Below are 17,274 nucleotides of genomic sequence, written 5' to 3'. Positions count from 1 at the left end.
CATTTCAGACTTTCAATAAATGAGTAAATAAAAGACATAAATAGGTAAACAACACAAAATTAAAAAAGAAGAAGAAGAAGAGCAGCAGCTGCAAACTGCAAACTTAAGAATCACCTAATAATAAAGAATCCATTTCCAAACACCATCTGAGTCTGAAAAGCAGCAAATGACACAGAGAAACTTCCATTTTCCCACCAGTTTCACTTGATAACAGACTATCTCGCTGTGTCGCTTACACAATTTCAGGGCATTTTGATGTGAAATTGGTCTTTTGGAAATGAGGAGTTTTGCTTCCAATATCTCCGAATTTAGAGGGAACACAGTGTATATGTGACACTTTACAGGTCTATAACTATAATTCAGCATCAGACTGTCCTGACAGTGTGTGCGTGACACTCTGAGGTAGACGGCTATTATTCCAAAGTATTTCATTTATGGAGAAGGGAAGTGTCCCAAACAGGGGCGTAATTTCCAGGGGGGTTATGACCCCCCCAATAATCAGACCCAACCAATATAGCCCACCCAATAAAATTATGAATTATCTTGCTTAAATAGGCTGCTGATTTTCTTTACTCATTTCCGTTATTACCAGCAAAATAGTTGCATGTTTAATCATCTGTGAATTTAACCAGATTCATTTATTTATTTAGACAGAGATCTTGACCCCCACAATGTTCAGCACAAAGTTACGCCGAAGGTCTCAAGCTGTCATGTTTCACGTGTTTGCAGATAGTAGTTGATTTTGTTCATAATATGAATGTGTTAATCTGTTTAGGTTTCTTCTGTCATGTAGTCCTTTATTTATTGACTGCCTGACCGAACAAACACACGTGAGATTATGTTCACCAGGAGAATCTTACACTCGAACCGAAATGGAGATTGACTTTCAGAAGCTAATGACCAAACTTATAGCCCCCCTGACATCTCAGCAGTCCTAATGTTGGCCCTAACTGTCCCTCATAGTGTTGCATTTATTTAATGCACTCCAGCATGCACATATCCCAGAGTGCAGGGAGACACTAAAGAGTCATTTGGTGATGGCTACGTTCACCTTTGGTGTTATCAGCAGACCTTTTCCATTATAGTTTTCCTTTTAGTGCATTTACAGTATTTTAAGCTGTATAACAACACCATCACACCCTGATTAAAAACCAAAGCCTGCATTATGTTCTATGTAATGATAATACTTTTTCTGATTCCAATTATTGTATTCTGTTTTTTTGCAGTCAGGGTTAGTATTGTTCACTCGCCAGTCAAGGAAAAAGAAGCTATTTATCTCTAACTGCTGCTCCTCTGCTGGCTTCCAGAAGCTAGCCAATGAGCAGCAATTGGGCTTTCAGGGAGGAGCTAAAACTGCTTGTTACAGCTCTTCAGCTAAACAGCTGCATAGCAGGCAGTATGAATATAAATATTTTTTGGGTGTGTGTGTGATTCAGGAAAAGATGCTGAGTCTCAAAATAAAAATGGAAATCAGCATCATATTTAATATCAATATTTTATATGTATTATATAAATATTTGCACTTTAAACAACTGCCTCCATTGCATAACGCGGCTGCTCATCTGTACTCACCTCCATCGCCTCACTGTTCTCTCTCTCTTTTCCTTTAGGTGTGGTTTACGGCTACAAGGGTCTGCTGCTGCTGCTGGGCATTTTTCTGGCATACGAGACCAAGTCTGTCTCCACAGAAAAAATCAATGACCATCGGGCCGTGGGGATGGCTATTTACAACGTTGCTGTGAGTCCGTAAAGAAACAGCTCCATCATGCCTAAGCCCATTTCTGGGTGCGGCAGTTTAAATTTTTACAGCTGTCTTGCTTTTGTAGGACGTGGAATAACAAAGTGGCAATAAGTATGGTTTTTATTACTCCGTAGCACAAAATGCCCGCAGTATATCAGCGGGGAGTTAATCAATGCCAGTGGTCCATGATTACTTTGGAGCTGAGATTTTTTTTGCCTTCCAGAAGTTACTTTCCTGCTCGTTCAGCCAGGTAGCTTGGCCAGCTCTCGAGAGGCAATACGTTACAGGTTCTGGTCGTTTATAAAAGTTAATGTCACGGGTAATTTAAAGGAACTCGGCGTAACTTCCAGAAAACTATTGTGATCAGCGATACATACATCCCTCAAGTAAACTGCAGGCATCATTCTTTAGCATGCAGGATGTGCTTGTACTGTGGCGTGCAAGCTAATATTATTCAAAGCAGTGACAGCATACACAAGATCACGATTGTATTACGCTAGCTTCTGCAAAAAAACAAGTGAGAAGGGGCCGCTGACTTACAGGGAGGCAGGGGAGGTAAACTGGCTTGTTCCAGACAGAGAAAGAACTGCGGGATGACATCAGGGCCCGACATAAGATAAATAAGGATTATTATGAATGGTCCTGGAATTAGAAAAAAAATTAGCATGATTGGTCCATATTATGCCTCTATTAGTTGCCCATACATGACTACAATGCTTTGTGTGCACCTACAGTTGGGAGTAAATCTTTAATTCAAATTTTAGCGTCAATTTAGATCCAAAAAGGACGTTAATATTCATCATGTGTATGTATGTATGTTTTTCTCTTACATTCAGAGCCCCCATTGCATTTCTATCCAAATCATTTTGCTGCCAGCTCCAGGTGCTGCCTCATCGTACCTGCGCTGCTATGATACTCTTATTTCAAGTCTTGTTTGCGAAGTGGAAACTCAAAGACATTTCACGGTGAAGTAAATGTTAAATGAAATCAAAAGAATACAAAACAGACTGTTACTGCGCAGCACTCAGATGCACGCCAACCTTATCAGAGTGCTGCAGTTCAGCTTTAGTGCTGGGCATGTACTGCGTGTTGCACAGTGCGGGTAATGCAAAGTGTATCTCTGAGACCGCATGCACAGTATGGAGTTATCCCGTCCCATGGCAGCAATAGGTTTAAAAATGCACCCATTGGGGCACTAAAGAATGGCAGTAAAAGCAGCCGTCAGTCATAAACATTTTTCAGCAGCTGTTAATAGCAAGTGAATCATCTTAAACGCAGGCACCTAGGATGCACTTCACACTGGAATAGCAGCCATTATGTTCACCGTAGCCACTTTAGACAAATTCTTGCTGCCATTTCCTGACACTCTTGACACAGACTAACTTTGGAATTGATGTAAAATGTCTGCAGGAAAAAAAAAAAAGTCGTTTCTGTTGCTTTAACTGCCAGCAGAGTTTTTTTTTTCTGTTTTGATCAAGAGAAGGCAAACATTTTTTTTGGTTGCTGTTTTTAACTGACATTTTCCTGCGCTGGCCCGAATCCCCATTAATATATGAATAAGAAAGCTCCCTAATGAGCAGCTGCACATTTATCATCTTATACTCTGTGGATATATAATTAATAAATGGACAGATCTCGCCTCATTTGTCGAGGAGAAGATTTATCATCCATCCATCATTTATGGTTGTTTATGATGTCATTAAATGCAGCTTTGCGTGCCCATTTCGTCCCACGGCTCCGCAATGTGAGTCACGTCTAATGTTGCTATTTTATCTTATAATATTCACATTTCAGTTTTATGACGATGTCAATAGTTAATGGCGTCTGCGAAGGGACCTCCTTCCTCTTTGCTAAGTTGTGAGCTCCAGGCCCTGATGAGATGACAATGTGGAGATTGTCAGCACGCTGTTGCCACTTCAGTCATGACTTTTTAATGCTGTTTTCACATGGGAGCCCTCCCCGGAATGATAAACAGATGCCTGATGCTTTTACGGATGTGATTTTCCTCCCCTCTCATCCTGTCGCTCTCCAACTCTGCTTTATTCTCCACCTCCTGTCCTCCAACCCTACCTCCCTTCTTTCTTTTTACATTTAATCTCGCTCTCCCCTTTGTTCTTACTTCTTTCTCTCTCTCTGTCTTCCTGCAGGTGTTGTGCCTGATCACAGCTCCAGTGACTATGATCCTGTCTTCACAGCAGGACGCCTCCTTTGCCTTTGCCTCTCTAGCTATCGTCTTCTCTGCCTACATCACACTGGTGGTGCTCTTTGTACCCAAGGTGCTCCTGCTCATGATTGACACCTTTTAAGATCCGCTGACATTCATAGTGAAGTGAAACTGAAGGTCAAACATTTCAATTTCAGCATCTTTAGGAACGAGCTGCAGCCTGTAGCACACGACAACCGCGAACGTCACATTATTCACTCTGACAGCTTTTTGTTTCCCAACTGCATAAACACGCTTTGATGTTTGAGTGTAGCGCAACGTCGGACCGGCTCAAATCATATCTGTCTTACCGTTTCACCATTAAGGTAATAATCTGCGAAATTTCTTGCTGGGAGCTTTTACATTTGTAGCTGCCGTAAACATTTGGAGTAGGGAAAAAAAATCTTCCGCAACAAACAAAGTGAGACATTTTACACGTCTGGCAGTGCTGTGGGTTTTTTTTGGGTTGTTATGAACAGAAGAAGAGCCGCGCGGTGCACATGCTGCAGACAGAAGGAAGAGTGCCGCTTACAGAAATTCAAATTTCATTAACAGAAAATCACAATATCGTCTCCACCCTTTGATTGTCAGGATATTTGTGGGAGCTCACTGCTGTGCAGAGACGGCGCAGCAGCGAGCGCTGAACTTGTCACTAAAGTAAAATAAAAGTCTTCAGTGATGAATAATATTTTTAAGCCTTTAGAGAAATGTGAGTGATTTGGCTGAGAGGGCTGCAAATATTAAAGATTTTTTATTAGGGGCTCTGAATAGATGCATTATTCATTGGGCGCAGGGTAGCCGGTCTCAGCCCTGATTTTCTTCTTTATTGAATTCCTGTCTCTGCGATGGTCCAGATGCGGCGTCTCATCACCCGCGGCGAGTGGCAGTCGGAGCAGCAGGACACCCTGAAGACCGGCTCGTCCACCAACAACAACGACGAGGAAAAGTCCAGGCAGCTGGAGAGGGAGAACAGGGAGCTGCAAAAGATCATCCAGGAGGTGAGGACGCATTAAACAGATGCACACATTATTATTATTAAATGTGCACATCATACGGAACATATTCCAGTTTAACCTGGAGTTCACCCGTGATGGTGATAGATATACTACACACACACGTAAAAAATCATTGTACAGATATCTTATGTACTTCATTTATTATGTATGTTTATGTGGCATGCTGAGTACTGAGAGTGCTGCATGTATAAACATGGATATGCTGTAAGATGTTAAGCTGGTTCCCATGTGCATAGAAATGCTCTTACCCTGCACGGTAATTAGATGCATGTGGAAAATTCCTTTTAAGTGTATTTGTGTGTTAGTGTGTCAGAATCATTATAAATCAATAAACGCATGCTCACTCACTAATCATAGACAATAGAAATGATGGATATAAACACTGTGATGGTGCCATTTCACTCCTGCTATGAAGCATTTTCACCATCACAGTCTGCACACTCATTGGCTAACAACTTGTGATTGACAGCTCATTAGCCAATGAGCTTCCTCAGATAATCTTTGTTTTTAATTATATTAATGACTAAGTTAACTTAGCATGTTATTGAGTATAAAACTAGTGCCTAAGACCCTTAAAGGCTAGTTGCTCTCTCTAATTGGAAAACTTGGCACTTTTTGTTGGGTTCACTTTTCAGACCTGAAAGCTACGGCCATCATTAAAACGCTCTTTGTCCTGCCGCGATTCTATTTGTATGGAAACACGTTTACCTCGGGGTTAACCAGCAAAGAGTGAAGCTGTTTTCTTAGAGAAGCCTGACAGCTAAAGCAAAAAAATCTGAGGATTTTCAACCAGAGAAACTGAAAAATAAAGAAAAACAAAAACAGTGTCAGAGGCCAAAAAAGGCAGAGTTTTGATAATGGTTAAAGTTAAAGGGGAAAAACTCTGAAGCTCCGGTTGCACTGACTGAGGAGGTGAGTGTTGCGTTCCCTGAGACACAGACTGTGGCTCATCTGATCTTTCAGTCTAAAACTCAATTATTAGAAAACACAGCTGCCACAGAGCGAGTGAGGACTTCCAGCAAAGACTGAAGTTTCTTTAGTTTTTAATGACTGTGATTTTAAACGCTAATGGGAACAAATAAAGTAACCTGAAACCTTAAAACTACAGTAATAACAATATTATGTAAGTTTTAGTGACAGGTAGTGAACGGGTTGTCTGTTGCTTTATGTTTTAAAAGTAATCCAAAGCCTGCACCTCTGCACTTATTAAATTCATGTTTGGTTTAATTCTTTATTGTTATTTTTATTTCAGTTTCAAAAACTTTAATTATGGTGATAAAATTATTATTGTTGTTGTTAAATTTAAAGATATGTTTTTACTTTTTCTCGGACAGCTTGGTCTTCGAGCGATCTCTAAATGTGATCATGTTGCACAGAGTGAACCATTTACTGTCCCAGTGAGGATGTGTTACCTTATTAGGAATCTGTGCATTTTCCTGGTAGTTCTGACAATTTCAGAAACAAAGATATGAATGAAAAAGAAGAAACAACTAGTTAAACATTATAATAATTTTATTGTTGCTGTGGTGATTTTCCCGCTGTTTCCCTAAACCTTTTTGGGGTAATCAAACATTCCTGTACGCTGGGAAAATCCTGCCACTGGAGACGGGAGTTTCAGTTATCGTGTTTGTTTTGCTGTCATCACTGGTAATAACAGCAAAATAACCATTTTGTTTTTATGTTATTTCTGGCTCCCCTTTCTTTATAAGTAACAATTAATTTCATTATTGGTTAATCTGCTGACTACTGTAGTGACAGTTTCAGTTTATTCCAGCTTTCTATATTTAACTTTATTAGATCTGCGGTGGCTCAATGGGTTATGTTATGTGGCTTTCTGCCAACTCCTTGTAGATATTTAGGGAAGTTTCAGAGAATATTTTAGAGGAAGTAGCACAAGTTCCCTGCAGGTTTCTATGAATTATATAAAACATTTTGTTTAAGGTTAAATGTGCTTTTTCAACCTGCAAGGGGAAATTTCTACGTTAAAGCAGCAACAATTGTTAAAAAAAAAGTGCCTGAGTGTGACATTTTACTAACAGCACTAATAAATATAAAAAAACATAAGCAGTGATATAACAGCAAAAAAGTCAAATTTTATTTAAACACAGAATATTCAAAGTCTCACTGAAATTAAATCCTGGAATGACCAGGAGGCTAATTTGCTATGTTCTTTGGGGATCGCCATCCAGGGACACTTGCTGGGTGAGCTAATCAACATGCATATTCATCCACAAGGGCTGGTTTGTTTACTTAACCGTCACAATAACCATGAACCTGTAATAACATCTTCTGATATCTTGTTTTGTCACCCAAATAGTCCCAAAGATATTTCAGTCACATAAAACACACAAGCTAAGAAGCTGAAAAAAATGTATTTCACTGGGAACATTTCTGAAGCCGTTGATCAGATATCAGAGTTGCTTTTCACTGTGATTTATTTTTAATCAGTTTAATCATTATTTTTAAAATTTACTTATTAACCTATAGAGACAGAATGCAATTACGTCCCGTCCACACCGGAGGGAAAAAAATTAATGGCTCTCTCTGGCTTTGTGTTGTGTGAAGGTGACTCCTTGTCAATTCCATCTGCAAGCAAAAAATGGAAAATTACTAAAAGCTGCTGCGTGGTGGAATCCACCGCCAACAGAATGAGGAACCCAGAAATGTGATTTTTTTTATGAACTTTGTAATTGGAAAAAGTTTCAGGAGCACAAAGTGAGACGAGACGTCGGCAGAAAGAAAGGGGTTGTTTATAATCCTGACACTCAGGATGCGAGGGGTTTATCAAAAAGTAATATGAATAAATTACTAATTTACTTCCCAAAGAAAGTAATTTGTTACTTTTGTTACATTACTTCTGAATTTCTCTGCATTATTGCCCAACTTACATTTTCACATAATTATTAGTTAACAGTATCAAATTTCAGCCACTGACACTACAATAACCCTCTGACAAACCCAAACAGCCAGTGCTGAGTTTTCATTGACCATCCCCTCATAGTTATTTTTCTGAACACCAGATAGATTTTAAGTTAGATTCTCTAAAGTCCTGCACAGTATGGAAAAGCACTTCTCCTATCCCCGTCAACCTGTGGCGAAATCACATAATCATGCCAAATCATACCTAATTTAAACTGACGGTTTAAAAATGATGCGTTTAGTTTAATGTTTTCTCTCCAGGACAGTGACGGCAATGATCCTGAAACAAATGGCTCAACATTAGGTAGCTAGCTAACATTAGCTAACTAGCATTCTTCATTGCTTTCACTATCAGGTGCAGCAGGTCATACAACACAAAAATTATGCCTCCAGTTTTCTTGTCTCAAAGTCAAAAAGTTTAATTTATTATTTTATTTTCACATTTTGTTCTACATCATAAATACTTTAGTAAATACCCCGCTTGTGAATTTTGAAACCTTTGCGTATCCCAGAGAAAGTGTTCATTAATAATCGACTAAATAAGAATACAGAAGTTATCTGGGAAATTCTGCATCATCATAAATGTCAAGTTATGTGACCAGGTGCAAGGTCTAGTGATCACATCGCTTCAACAAACTGACCTCGATTATCCCACTAAGCAAAACGATTTGGCGTCAAAACTTTTATTTTGCACACAGTTTATTTTCTGCAGTAAACCAAAGCCCACATGGAAAAATCCCACAGTTTTTGTTAAGGGAACCCAGGCAGTTTTAACTTCATGGTTGGCCACCTGAAAAGCTTGTAATTTGTCTGTGTGTTTCTTCTTCTGAGAGTTGATATAAAAATCTGTGACAGGCTTGTGCTGCAGTTATACAGAGTGTCAGTCGCGAGCTGATGTTCTGGCCGCCGGGGCTGTGTGCCGATCACATGACAAATATCTGCTCTAGATCATCGGAGGAATGTTTCATTTTGTAACTGCAGACTCTGGTTGTGTTTTCAGAAAGAAGAGAGGGTTTCGGCACTCCGCAATCAGCTGGCTGAACGACAGGCTCTACGCAACCGCCGCCGACCCTCCACGGGCCAGAATCAGAACCACAATGCCCCGCCTCCTTCGTCTCAGCCAGATCCCAAGTCCCTGCTCCCTCCGCCCGGCTATCCCAACCCAACCACGGACAATCATTCCCTCCCACCTTCCTTCTCCAACTCCTCCAACCTCTACCCAGCAGACAGCAAGATGAGCCGCAACCACTGTCACAACAGCCAGATCCCGCTGCTGTATAAATAGGTGAAACACGGGAGGGCTCGGGTGGGGGAGGCGCACACGGAACAGAACAGCACAGCACAGCACGAGACACTGTGAGTTTCACTTGTTTGGGCAACGAGCACAGCGGAGTAGTGACACTGTTTTAAAACATGGCGTGGAAGCTGAAATGAGTACACAGGAGTGCTTTATACTCGGGGAGAGTCACACAGGTAACACCCATCCTCTAAGTTTTGATCTCACTGTGTTCAACCCAGAAACACGGCACACGCGGTGGCTCAACGTGGCGACAAGCACATCTAAGACTAGCAGCACACGACGTCTTTTTCAAAGATCAAGTGAACAATAGTCTCTTAATCATTCCGCTCCCTCATTCGTTATCTGGTTTCGTTGTGGAGACGCAGTGTCGAGGATCTTCAAAGGATGTGTTTGTGTCTTTGCTATATCGTCTCCACATTTTGTCTCTCGAGTTCATTAACTAGACAGACATGCGGTAGTGATTTATATTGGTCTGTAATATTTGATTGTTTTGTCATAGAGTTGTTGTTCTATTCTCTGTTAAGCTTTCAGGAGAGTTGTGAAAACTGAAATTTGCAAAGGGACAAAGCAATGTACAGTTTTGACTTTTTTTTCCCTCTAGTGTTTCCTCTAAAAGCAGCCGAGAAGCTCAGAAGCGAAAATGTGCATTATTAAACAGCCATAATTTTAAAAGGCCAGGGAGCTAAGCATGCATGGATGTCTGTTGTCAGGACTGTGTGTTCAAGTACAAAACTGCATTTTAATAAGCTAGTTCCTTATTAGACCCATGTTGAAGGAGACAATGATCAAAGTTGCTGATGAATGAGGACAGTTTTGATAGCTTTGGGGTTTGAAATCATATTTTACAATGTTTTTTTTTGAAGTTTGTGTTTATTTATCAGTACAGTACAGTAGGAGACATCGAGTCACATCAAGCCTGCATGTAATGTATCTTGCAGATATTGTCATCTACAGTCCTTCAGGGTCGTCCCCTTGTGCAGCTCTGGATCAGCACTGCTGCTGACCCTACATTCAAATCCTCACCATTTGGGGCCCTTAGCTTCAGCACTGGGGCCAAACACCAATTTTCAGTGGAAATACACTCAGTGTGCAAGACAGCAAGTAGTCCAGGAGTGTCAGGGGTGCAAATATCACTCCTCAGACGTTCACGAGGAGTGATATTTTCCAAATGTTTAAAAGGTTAAACACACCAAATCTTTTGCCCAAGTTCTGTCATCGTTTAAACACATAAAAGATTAAAGACCGTGACATCGCCTCCCGAGGGTCAGCATTACTGTTCTGATACGTGGAAGTACATATATGAGGTTGAATGGTTCTCAGATAGAGAATGGAAGTGTTCCAGATGCGCACAAGGAGACTGCGTTGAATGGGAAATCAGACAAATTTAAGTCAAGTTTGATTTTTATCTGTGGAGTCCTGGAAATATTTGATATGAGCAATCGTCATCACTTACCATTTTCTATCGAAAAATGATGACCAGCGCCCAGCTGTCTATTCTGGCTGCCTAATTTCACGGGGGTACAGTTACCCGTCATCCAGATTCTTATACAGTCTACAAAACTCGAGCCATCCAAATTCCAATGTACTTAATAGAAGCATAGTCTGTACTTTCTGCCTTTTAAAAATCAAAACCACTTTATGTTTCGACGGCAGTGAGACTTTGAGGGCTTCTGTGATGGCTTTTACTGTAGATATGCAGAGAAAGCACAATTTTTTTTATACCTGTAAATCTGTTACCCGTCATACTTGTAAACTTAGTTTTTTGTGTCGTATGTATACATACATGAATTTTTTCTTTTTTCCCACAGACGATTGGGAATGAAGCTAATTTATTTTCTTCATTTTTTGCCCTCGGCTAAGTCGTGAAAGCATCAATGAAGGACTTAAAGTAATGTGACATAGTGTATTTATTCGGCAGTTAATGCGGATGTACTATTTCATTCATGAGCTATTTCCAGATTTTATAAAACAATGACGCCTGAATGACGCTGTTAGCAGATAACACAACACTTTGTCAAATATTTTTAAATATCTGTAAATCACAGTGTGCACTTTAAACCGAACAAACGATTCCGCTCTGTGTCGCTGTTACTCGGTTTAGCTCAGGGTTTGGGGGAGGACCGTCACAGTCAACTTAAATGAATGAAATAGGCCATATTTATTAACTGTGCAGTACCTTGATCACTTGATAGTGTAGTATATGAATGCAGAAATTACTTCAGAAATGTTCTATTATCTTGCACATATATAAGAATATACATGGATTTGGGGATATTTGTATTCACTATATCTAAGATCTTAAATGTTAATATATTTCAGAGTATGTGTATGCAGATATATGGGTACCATAAATAAAATATTTGTTTTTTCACTGGGTATTTCTCGTGTTTTAATTGATATGTTTCAAATAAGTGGACATATTATATAGATTGTTTTATGTGCATATTCCAAAGGTAAAGCACATGTTTGCTCATGTTTGCACTATCCACTAGATGTCACCAGTTATTTGTTGTTTTTCTGATTTGCTCGGGCTGTTTTGACCAATTAATGTGTCCAAGTGAAACTTGATATTTGTCTCTAGGTCAGCTCTGCAGGACTCAAAAGACCAAATAAACCCAGAAGAAAAGCTCATTAAACAAAAGCTAGAAGCAAAATTTGACACGATGACCAACTGTAAAGCCCAGTGGGAACCTCATTACCGAGACAATGAGTGGATGTTTGCCTTGCATATGAAACAAAAGTAGACAAATTGCTCCCAAGTGCGTCCGTTATTTGTATGATGTGTGTTTATCGATGATGACAGTCTGACAAACCCAGCTGTGCCACAGTCCCATGATCCCTCATCTCGCGCAGCTTCCCGTTCCGTCTTTTTTCAGCTGACTGAAAGCAAGGTATGTGGTAATGCACAGGGAAAGGGTTGGTGTAGAGAACGAGAGAGGCTTTAGAGTGTGTGTGTGGGGGTGGCTGCCATTGGGGAAAACCCACTCTGAGCTGAGGCTTCTGTGGGCCTCCACCTGACACAGCACTCATCAAGAGGCAAAAAAAAAGCAGGAAATTCCCCTCCACTTGTGTGATCTAACAAAGGAAGTATTTGCTGGCTGTGGAGGAATTTCGTAGCAGCTTTTGCCAACTACAGTGTGGGTGGGTGTGGGTGTGTGTTTGTGTGTGGGTGTTTGTGTGGGGGGGTGGGGGGCTGCAGCACCAGCTGGACAAACTTCTAACTATTAGAGGAGACCATTCTCTGTAGTTTTCTGCATTTTTATTCTTTTCAAAACTTATATAAATACTTTTAAAGCCCCGGTCCCAGTGATTTAAATACAAATAAATACAAATAAATACATACACGCTATGACAGCACCTCTGTATCTTAACTCTTGAGCCAAAGAGCTACGTCATCATCTGATACAGCAGAGGAAATCTAGCCTAATACAATCTCAGGTCAGTATAAATAATATGTCAAAAGTGCCTAAAGTAGAAACAATGTTGCAAACTGTTACAGTTTATATAGTTTTCAAAAATCAGCCTAGCGTTTTCAGCTAGAAATTTCATCTCCATTGAGATTTCAATATTTAAACATCACCATGTGGATGAAATAAAAAACTATATATACACATAGTTTTTAAGCCAAAACATCTGGCTCTGTGCAGCTTTTCTGCTCAAAGCAGAGAGTCATTTCAAAGTGCAAACACGCCAAAGAAGGTCCTTCCTTCGTCAGTCTCCAGCTCTGATAGCTGGTTGGTTTCCGTCCACAGCGTGTCTCCTTCGTTCAGCTGAAACACAGCGCCCAGGTAAATGGCGTTGTACCAGCCGTGGTCTGAGAAGCTATCCTGAATGGTGTCTTGGCATGCCGACCTCAGGGCGCTCATCAGAGTGGAGCGGCTTCCCATAGACTCTGAGTAGCGCCAGATCCTGTGGCTGAGAATTGTGAGGCTTTTTTCCTCATCTTCATTGTCGTCGCTATTCCCGCAGATCACTCTGAAGGACGCCTGGCTGTAGACGAAGTACAGGCCAGTGTGTGGGATGATGATTTTATTGGCCTCCAGCTTGAAGCCGCCCTGAGCAAACGCCTGGCCTTGACCATTCCTCCACTCCAGATGACCTTTTGAGTCGCTGCCTGCAAGTGAAGATCAGAAACGTTACAGCCTTGAAATACCTGAGTGTGAATTACTGACAGGTTTGTTATTTGGAGAGCAGAATGAAGTATTGACTGAAGCCAGTAAATAACTTATGGGACTTTCTTATAGCGCTCTTGGTTTCAAAAAAGAAGAGAGCTACCAATACCACAGAGGGAGAAGAAAAACTCAGAAAAGCTCCTCTGAAGGCCGAGATTATGATTTGCTGAGGACCAAATCAAGGTAAGCGGTGACTCACCTTCTAGATGGATGGCTGCCTTGGCTTTGCTGCTGATCCGTTTTAGCGTGGAGTGGGGCTCTGAAGGAAGGAACACAAATGTGAGCTTGTCTCAAATAATCCACAAAGACTCAAATATAGCTCTGAAAATCTCTCATAAGCGCCCATGTGTATAATCACCTGTTTTGTCGCCAGTGTTCTTCGCCTTTAGTGCTTCTGGCTGTCCTAATTGTGTCTGCATGGAGGAAAAAAGAATGATTAGATATATATATATATACACACAAACACACACACAGAAGGTTTTGAAAGACTTTTCATCATACTCGAAAAGATGAGATGCTCCTTACCATCCTTTCTGGCCTTGTATTCCAGTACCAGGCAAACAGCAGGACACCTGCTAAACAAAGAGCCACGACGACGAGGACGGCGCACACTTTCCATATCCACTCTGCAGGTGATTTCTTCTCAACTAAAACTACAGTCTTCGCCTCAGGACCAGCCTCGACGTCAACTGGTGTGGTTGTGTATGCAACCATGCTGTGCACAAAGCCTCTGCTGTCTGCTCTTTAAAGAAATCCAGAAACCGAACAGTTGTCTGTGTCTTCTGTGCTGACACTTCTCTCTTTGAGTGTGCTGTTTGTGTTAAGAGTGAACTTCTGCCAGAGAGCCTGTAGTATTTATGCAGCTGCAGGGGAAACTCCAGTGATGTCACCGTGTAAGTGGAGACAGCGCAGCAGCAGCAGCGGTGGCAGCAGCGCAACTGGGGTCATGGAGAAAGGAGAGTGAGAGGGAAAGAAAAGTCACAGAACTTTTGTGGAGTGTCACCGCAGGAGTTATGGTTTCAGGATGGGAAAGTGGTTGATGGCGACTTTTGGTTTTCTAAAAAAATTATACACACAGATATTCAGGCGCACACACGATGCGAGACAGACACAGAGTTACACCACACTGTGTCTGAGGTTAACTCGTACAGCTCACCAACATTTTGAGGTCAGACCAGATGTTTTAAAGAAAACCAGAAAAGGGACAATATATATACAACCTCCACCCCACCGAGACTCATACAAACATTTAGTAAATTCTTCACAGTACACTGACATGATAGCTTATCTCCAAATCAAATCTACACATTTTTCTCTGGCATGTAGTGCCGTTCTAGTAACTAGAGAGAACTCTAGCTTGCCTTTACCTTGTATATCACAAAGTATTATTTTGCTCAAAGCTCTTTTGAGAAAAGGGAGCCTTTCACTCAAAAAAGTACATTCATGTTGTTGTATTCATGAACGCTGTATTCTTTTACCCATAGACTGTATATAAAAGATGGACACAACTACCACAAGGTCTCGTTTTTGCCATGTAGGTTTTTTTTCAAGCTATAAGTGGCCATTATTTGCCCAGAGGGTGGTGTGCTAAGTTCCGAGTTTCAACTAAACCGCTTACTGAACTACATGGGAGTCTCTAGTGGCCATTAGAGAAACTACAGTTTTGCGGACTTCCTCTTTTGGAGTCAATTTTCTGCCACGGAAGTTGCATGTTATTCTTGCTGTACCAAAAAACATGCACAAAAGCCCCGACTGGGTAGAAGACACGGTCTGTCTACTCATGATAAGAGGCTTGTTCTTGTGTGACAGGCTGTAAACACTGAACCATTCTCGCCCAGCTGACCCATGATGCTAGCTGGTTACATCTGTTTCAGTTGTTGGATGCAGAAAGTACATAAATGGTACCTAAAAATGCCAATTAAAAAGGTTTAATTGGCATTTTGAGCACCTTGCAGCAAAAATGTTGCCATGCAGAGAACTCATTGTCCACAACAGCAATGTTTCCTATGAAGAAATTTGATATATTTTTAGCACATTATCAGTTCATTTTCTATTACATCATCCTACAATATTTACACCTGGCTGGAACTCTTTTACAGTGTGCTATAAATCCATAAATGCTATAAATCCATAAATGCGAAATATAGGTGGAGCGCGGAAGCGTTATTTCACTTCTTTATCTTTACAGCACGAGCGAAAGTTCAGCACCTGAAGTGTAACCATGAGAGGCACATACAAAACGTCATTTGTGATGAAAGTTCAAAAGGAATTTTCACAAGACGTTTGAGTGTGTAGAAATTTTAAAGTAGATACATTACAAACAAAACACCTGGATTATAAAGTGAAACAGAAGCTCAAGTAATCCATTTCTATATGTCATACATGAAGTATCTTCTGGGATTTTGGAAGACTTTCTCTTCTTTTCCTTATGACATATGGTGTTAACACAGCATTTGTTTCTGAAATTACCTCAGTTTAAAAAAAGAAAACTGAAGCAGAGAAAAAAAAACTTGGCAGCTCTCTACTTTCTCTTTTAGAACTGAAAGGTGATGCAACTCAGTTCAAGACACTCCACAAAGTGTCTTTTTACACTTCTCTTTCTTTGTCCTGCTGTTCCCATTTCACTTTCTCACCTGACTTTCTTTGTTTGAGACACAACGGCCAAGTGTGGGCTTTTTGTCTTCACATGCCTCAAATGTCCAGCAAGTTCTGTTTTCATTTGACTGTGTTTTTCTTAAACACTCGTCTGGTTTCCCTTGTACTGTCCCGATTGACCAACACGATTTTAAAGAAGCAGTGAGGATTTGTCACGTTTGAAGTTATCACCTGTGTTTTTGATAAACTGCACATTATGAATGATCACATTGTTTAGTCAGTATCATAAAAAACTTAAAACATAAAAGTAGAAACCTGCAAGGCAAAAGTGGAAACACCAAAAGTTGCAGTTCCTCTAATGGCCACTTAATGCTGGCTGCAAAAGTGAGTAAATCCCCACAGATTCACATGTTGAAATATTTTGTTCTTAGAGTCAATTTTACATGATAATTCTCTTCAGTTTTATTCATACAGCGCCAAATCACAACAACAGTCGCCTCAAGGTGCTTTATATTCTAAGGTCGACCTTCCAATAATACATACACAGAGAAACTCAACAATCATATGACCCCCTATGAGCAAGCACTTTGGCGACAGTGGGAAGGAAAAACTCCCTTTGAACAGGAAGAAACCTCCAGCAGAACCAGGCTCAGGGAGGGGCGGGGCCATCTGCTGCGACCGGTTGGGGTGAAAGAAGGAAGACGGGACTAAAGACATGATAATAATTGTATGAGAATTTATTTTAAAAAGCAGAAGAAAAAACTCACTTTTGAAGTCACTGAACTAGACATCTTGACCACATGTGTTCTCTCGCTGCCTTTTGGAGCAATTTAAGCTGGACATACACTGTGCGATTTTTTTTTCAGTCGCGTTATTCAGCTCCTGCTCAAACTGTACGATTGACTCGCAGGGGTGAGAAGTTCGTAGGTCACGATGCAGGTCTCACACTATACAGCCCGATGCTCTGATGCGACCTGAGTGCTCACACTGTGCGTCCATAACATGAAGCTTATAACACAAAATCTGTCTCTCGCTCTTCCTCTCTCTCTTTCACTCACACAGACACTCACACACACCATCAACTTTGCTAAATTGCTAATGAAAAACATTGACCAGGCGGCTGCAATTGATGAGCTTGCCAAAGTTCTACAAGTTGTGCCTCCATCACTTGTGTCCAGATCACACGCTGCACTGCCGTGCTGCTCCGTCTTTCCACTTCCATTTCGGTGTGCGTGTGCGCAGTGTGAGAGGCTGCGTTGACACCCTCACGACGACCGCCAGGATTTCAAACAGGTTTGATTTTCTTACAACCAAACGATTGATGATTG

The 17,274-nt window shown here is 40.8% G+C and overlaps 2 protein-coding genes across 4 annotated transcripts in view; one reads left to right on the top strand and one right to left on the bottom strand.

The window, feature by feature from the left end:
• gabbr1a (gamma-aminobutyric acid (GABA) B receptor, 1a) overlaps positions 1–11,550 on the top strand; it is a 127,440-nt gene extending 115,890 nt beyond the window's left edge. For 2 of the 3 annotated variants that reach the window (XM_039619465.1, XM_039619466.1), the window contains 4 exons: positions 1,611–1,738; positions 3,889–4,017; positions 4,799–4,942; positions 8,880–9,164. In XM_039619465.1, the coding sequence (XP_039475399.1) occupies positions 1,611–1,738; positions 3,889–4,017; positions 4,799–4,942; positions 8,880–9,164 (686 nt within the window). Of the gene's footprint in view, positions 1–1,610; positions 1,739–3,888; positions 4,018–4,798; positions 4,943–8,879 lie in introns of all 3 variants that reach the window. The other variant, XM_031754295.2, reaches the window with a different exon arrangement.
• An 881-nt stretch (positions 11,551–12,431) lies between these two features.
• tnfb (tumor necrosis factor b (TNF superfamily, member 2)) lies at positions 12,432–14,186 on the bottom strand. Its single transcript, XM_031754288.2, has 4 exons — positions 13,877–14,186; positions 13,710–13,764; positions 13,551–13,610; positions 12,432–13,293 (listed from the first exon to the last, which is right to left on the bottom strand). The coding sequence occupies exons 1-4, from the start codon at positions 14,063–14,065 to the stop codon at positions 12,854–12,856; spliced, it is 744 nt and encodes a 247-aa protein (XP_031610148.1). The 5' UTR covers positions 14,066–14,186; the 3' UTR covers positions 12,432–12,853.
• Positions 14,187–17,274: the final 3,088 nt, after the last annotated feature.

Source organism: Oreochromis aureus, linkage group 11 (genome assembly GCF_013358895.1).
Source record: "Oreochromis aureus strain Israel breed Guangdong linkage group 11, ZZ_aureus, whole genome shotgun sequence".
NCBI classification, from domain to species: Eukaryota; Metazoa; Chordata; class Actinopteri; order Cichliformes; family Cichlidae; genus Oreochromis; species Oreochromis aureus.
Note: the sequence above shows the minus strand (reverse complement) of the source record. Positions and strands in the feature narration are given on the sequence as shown.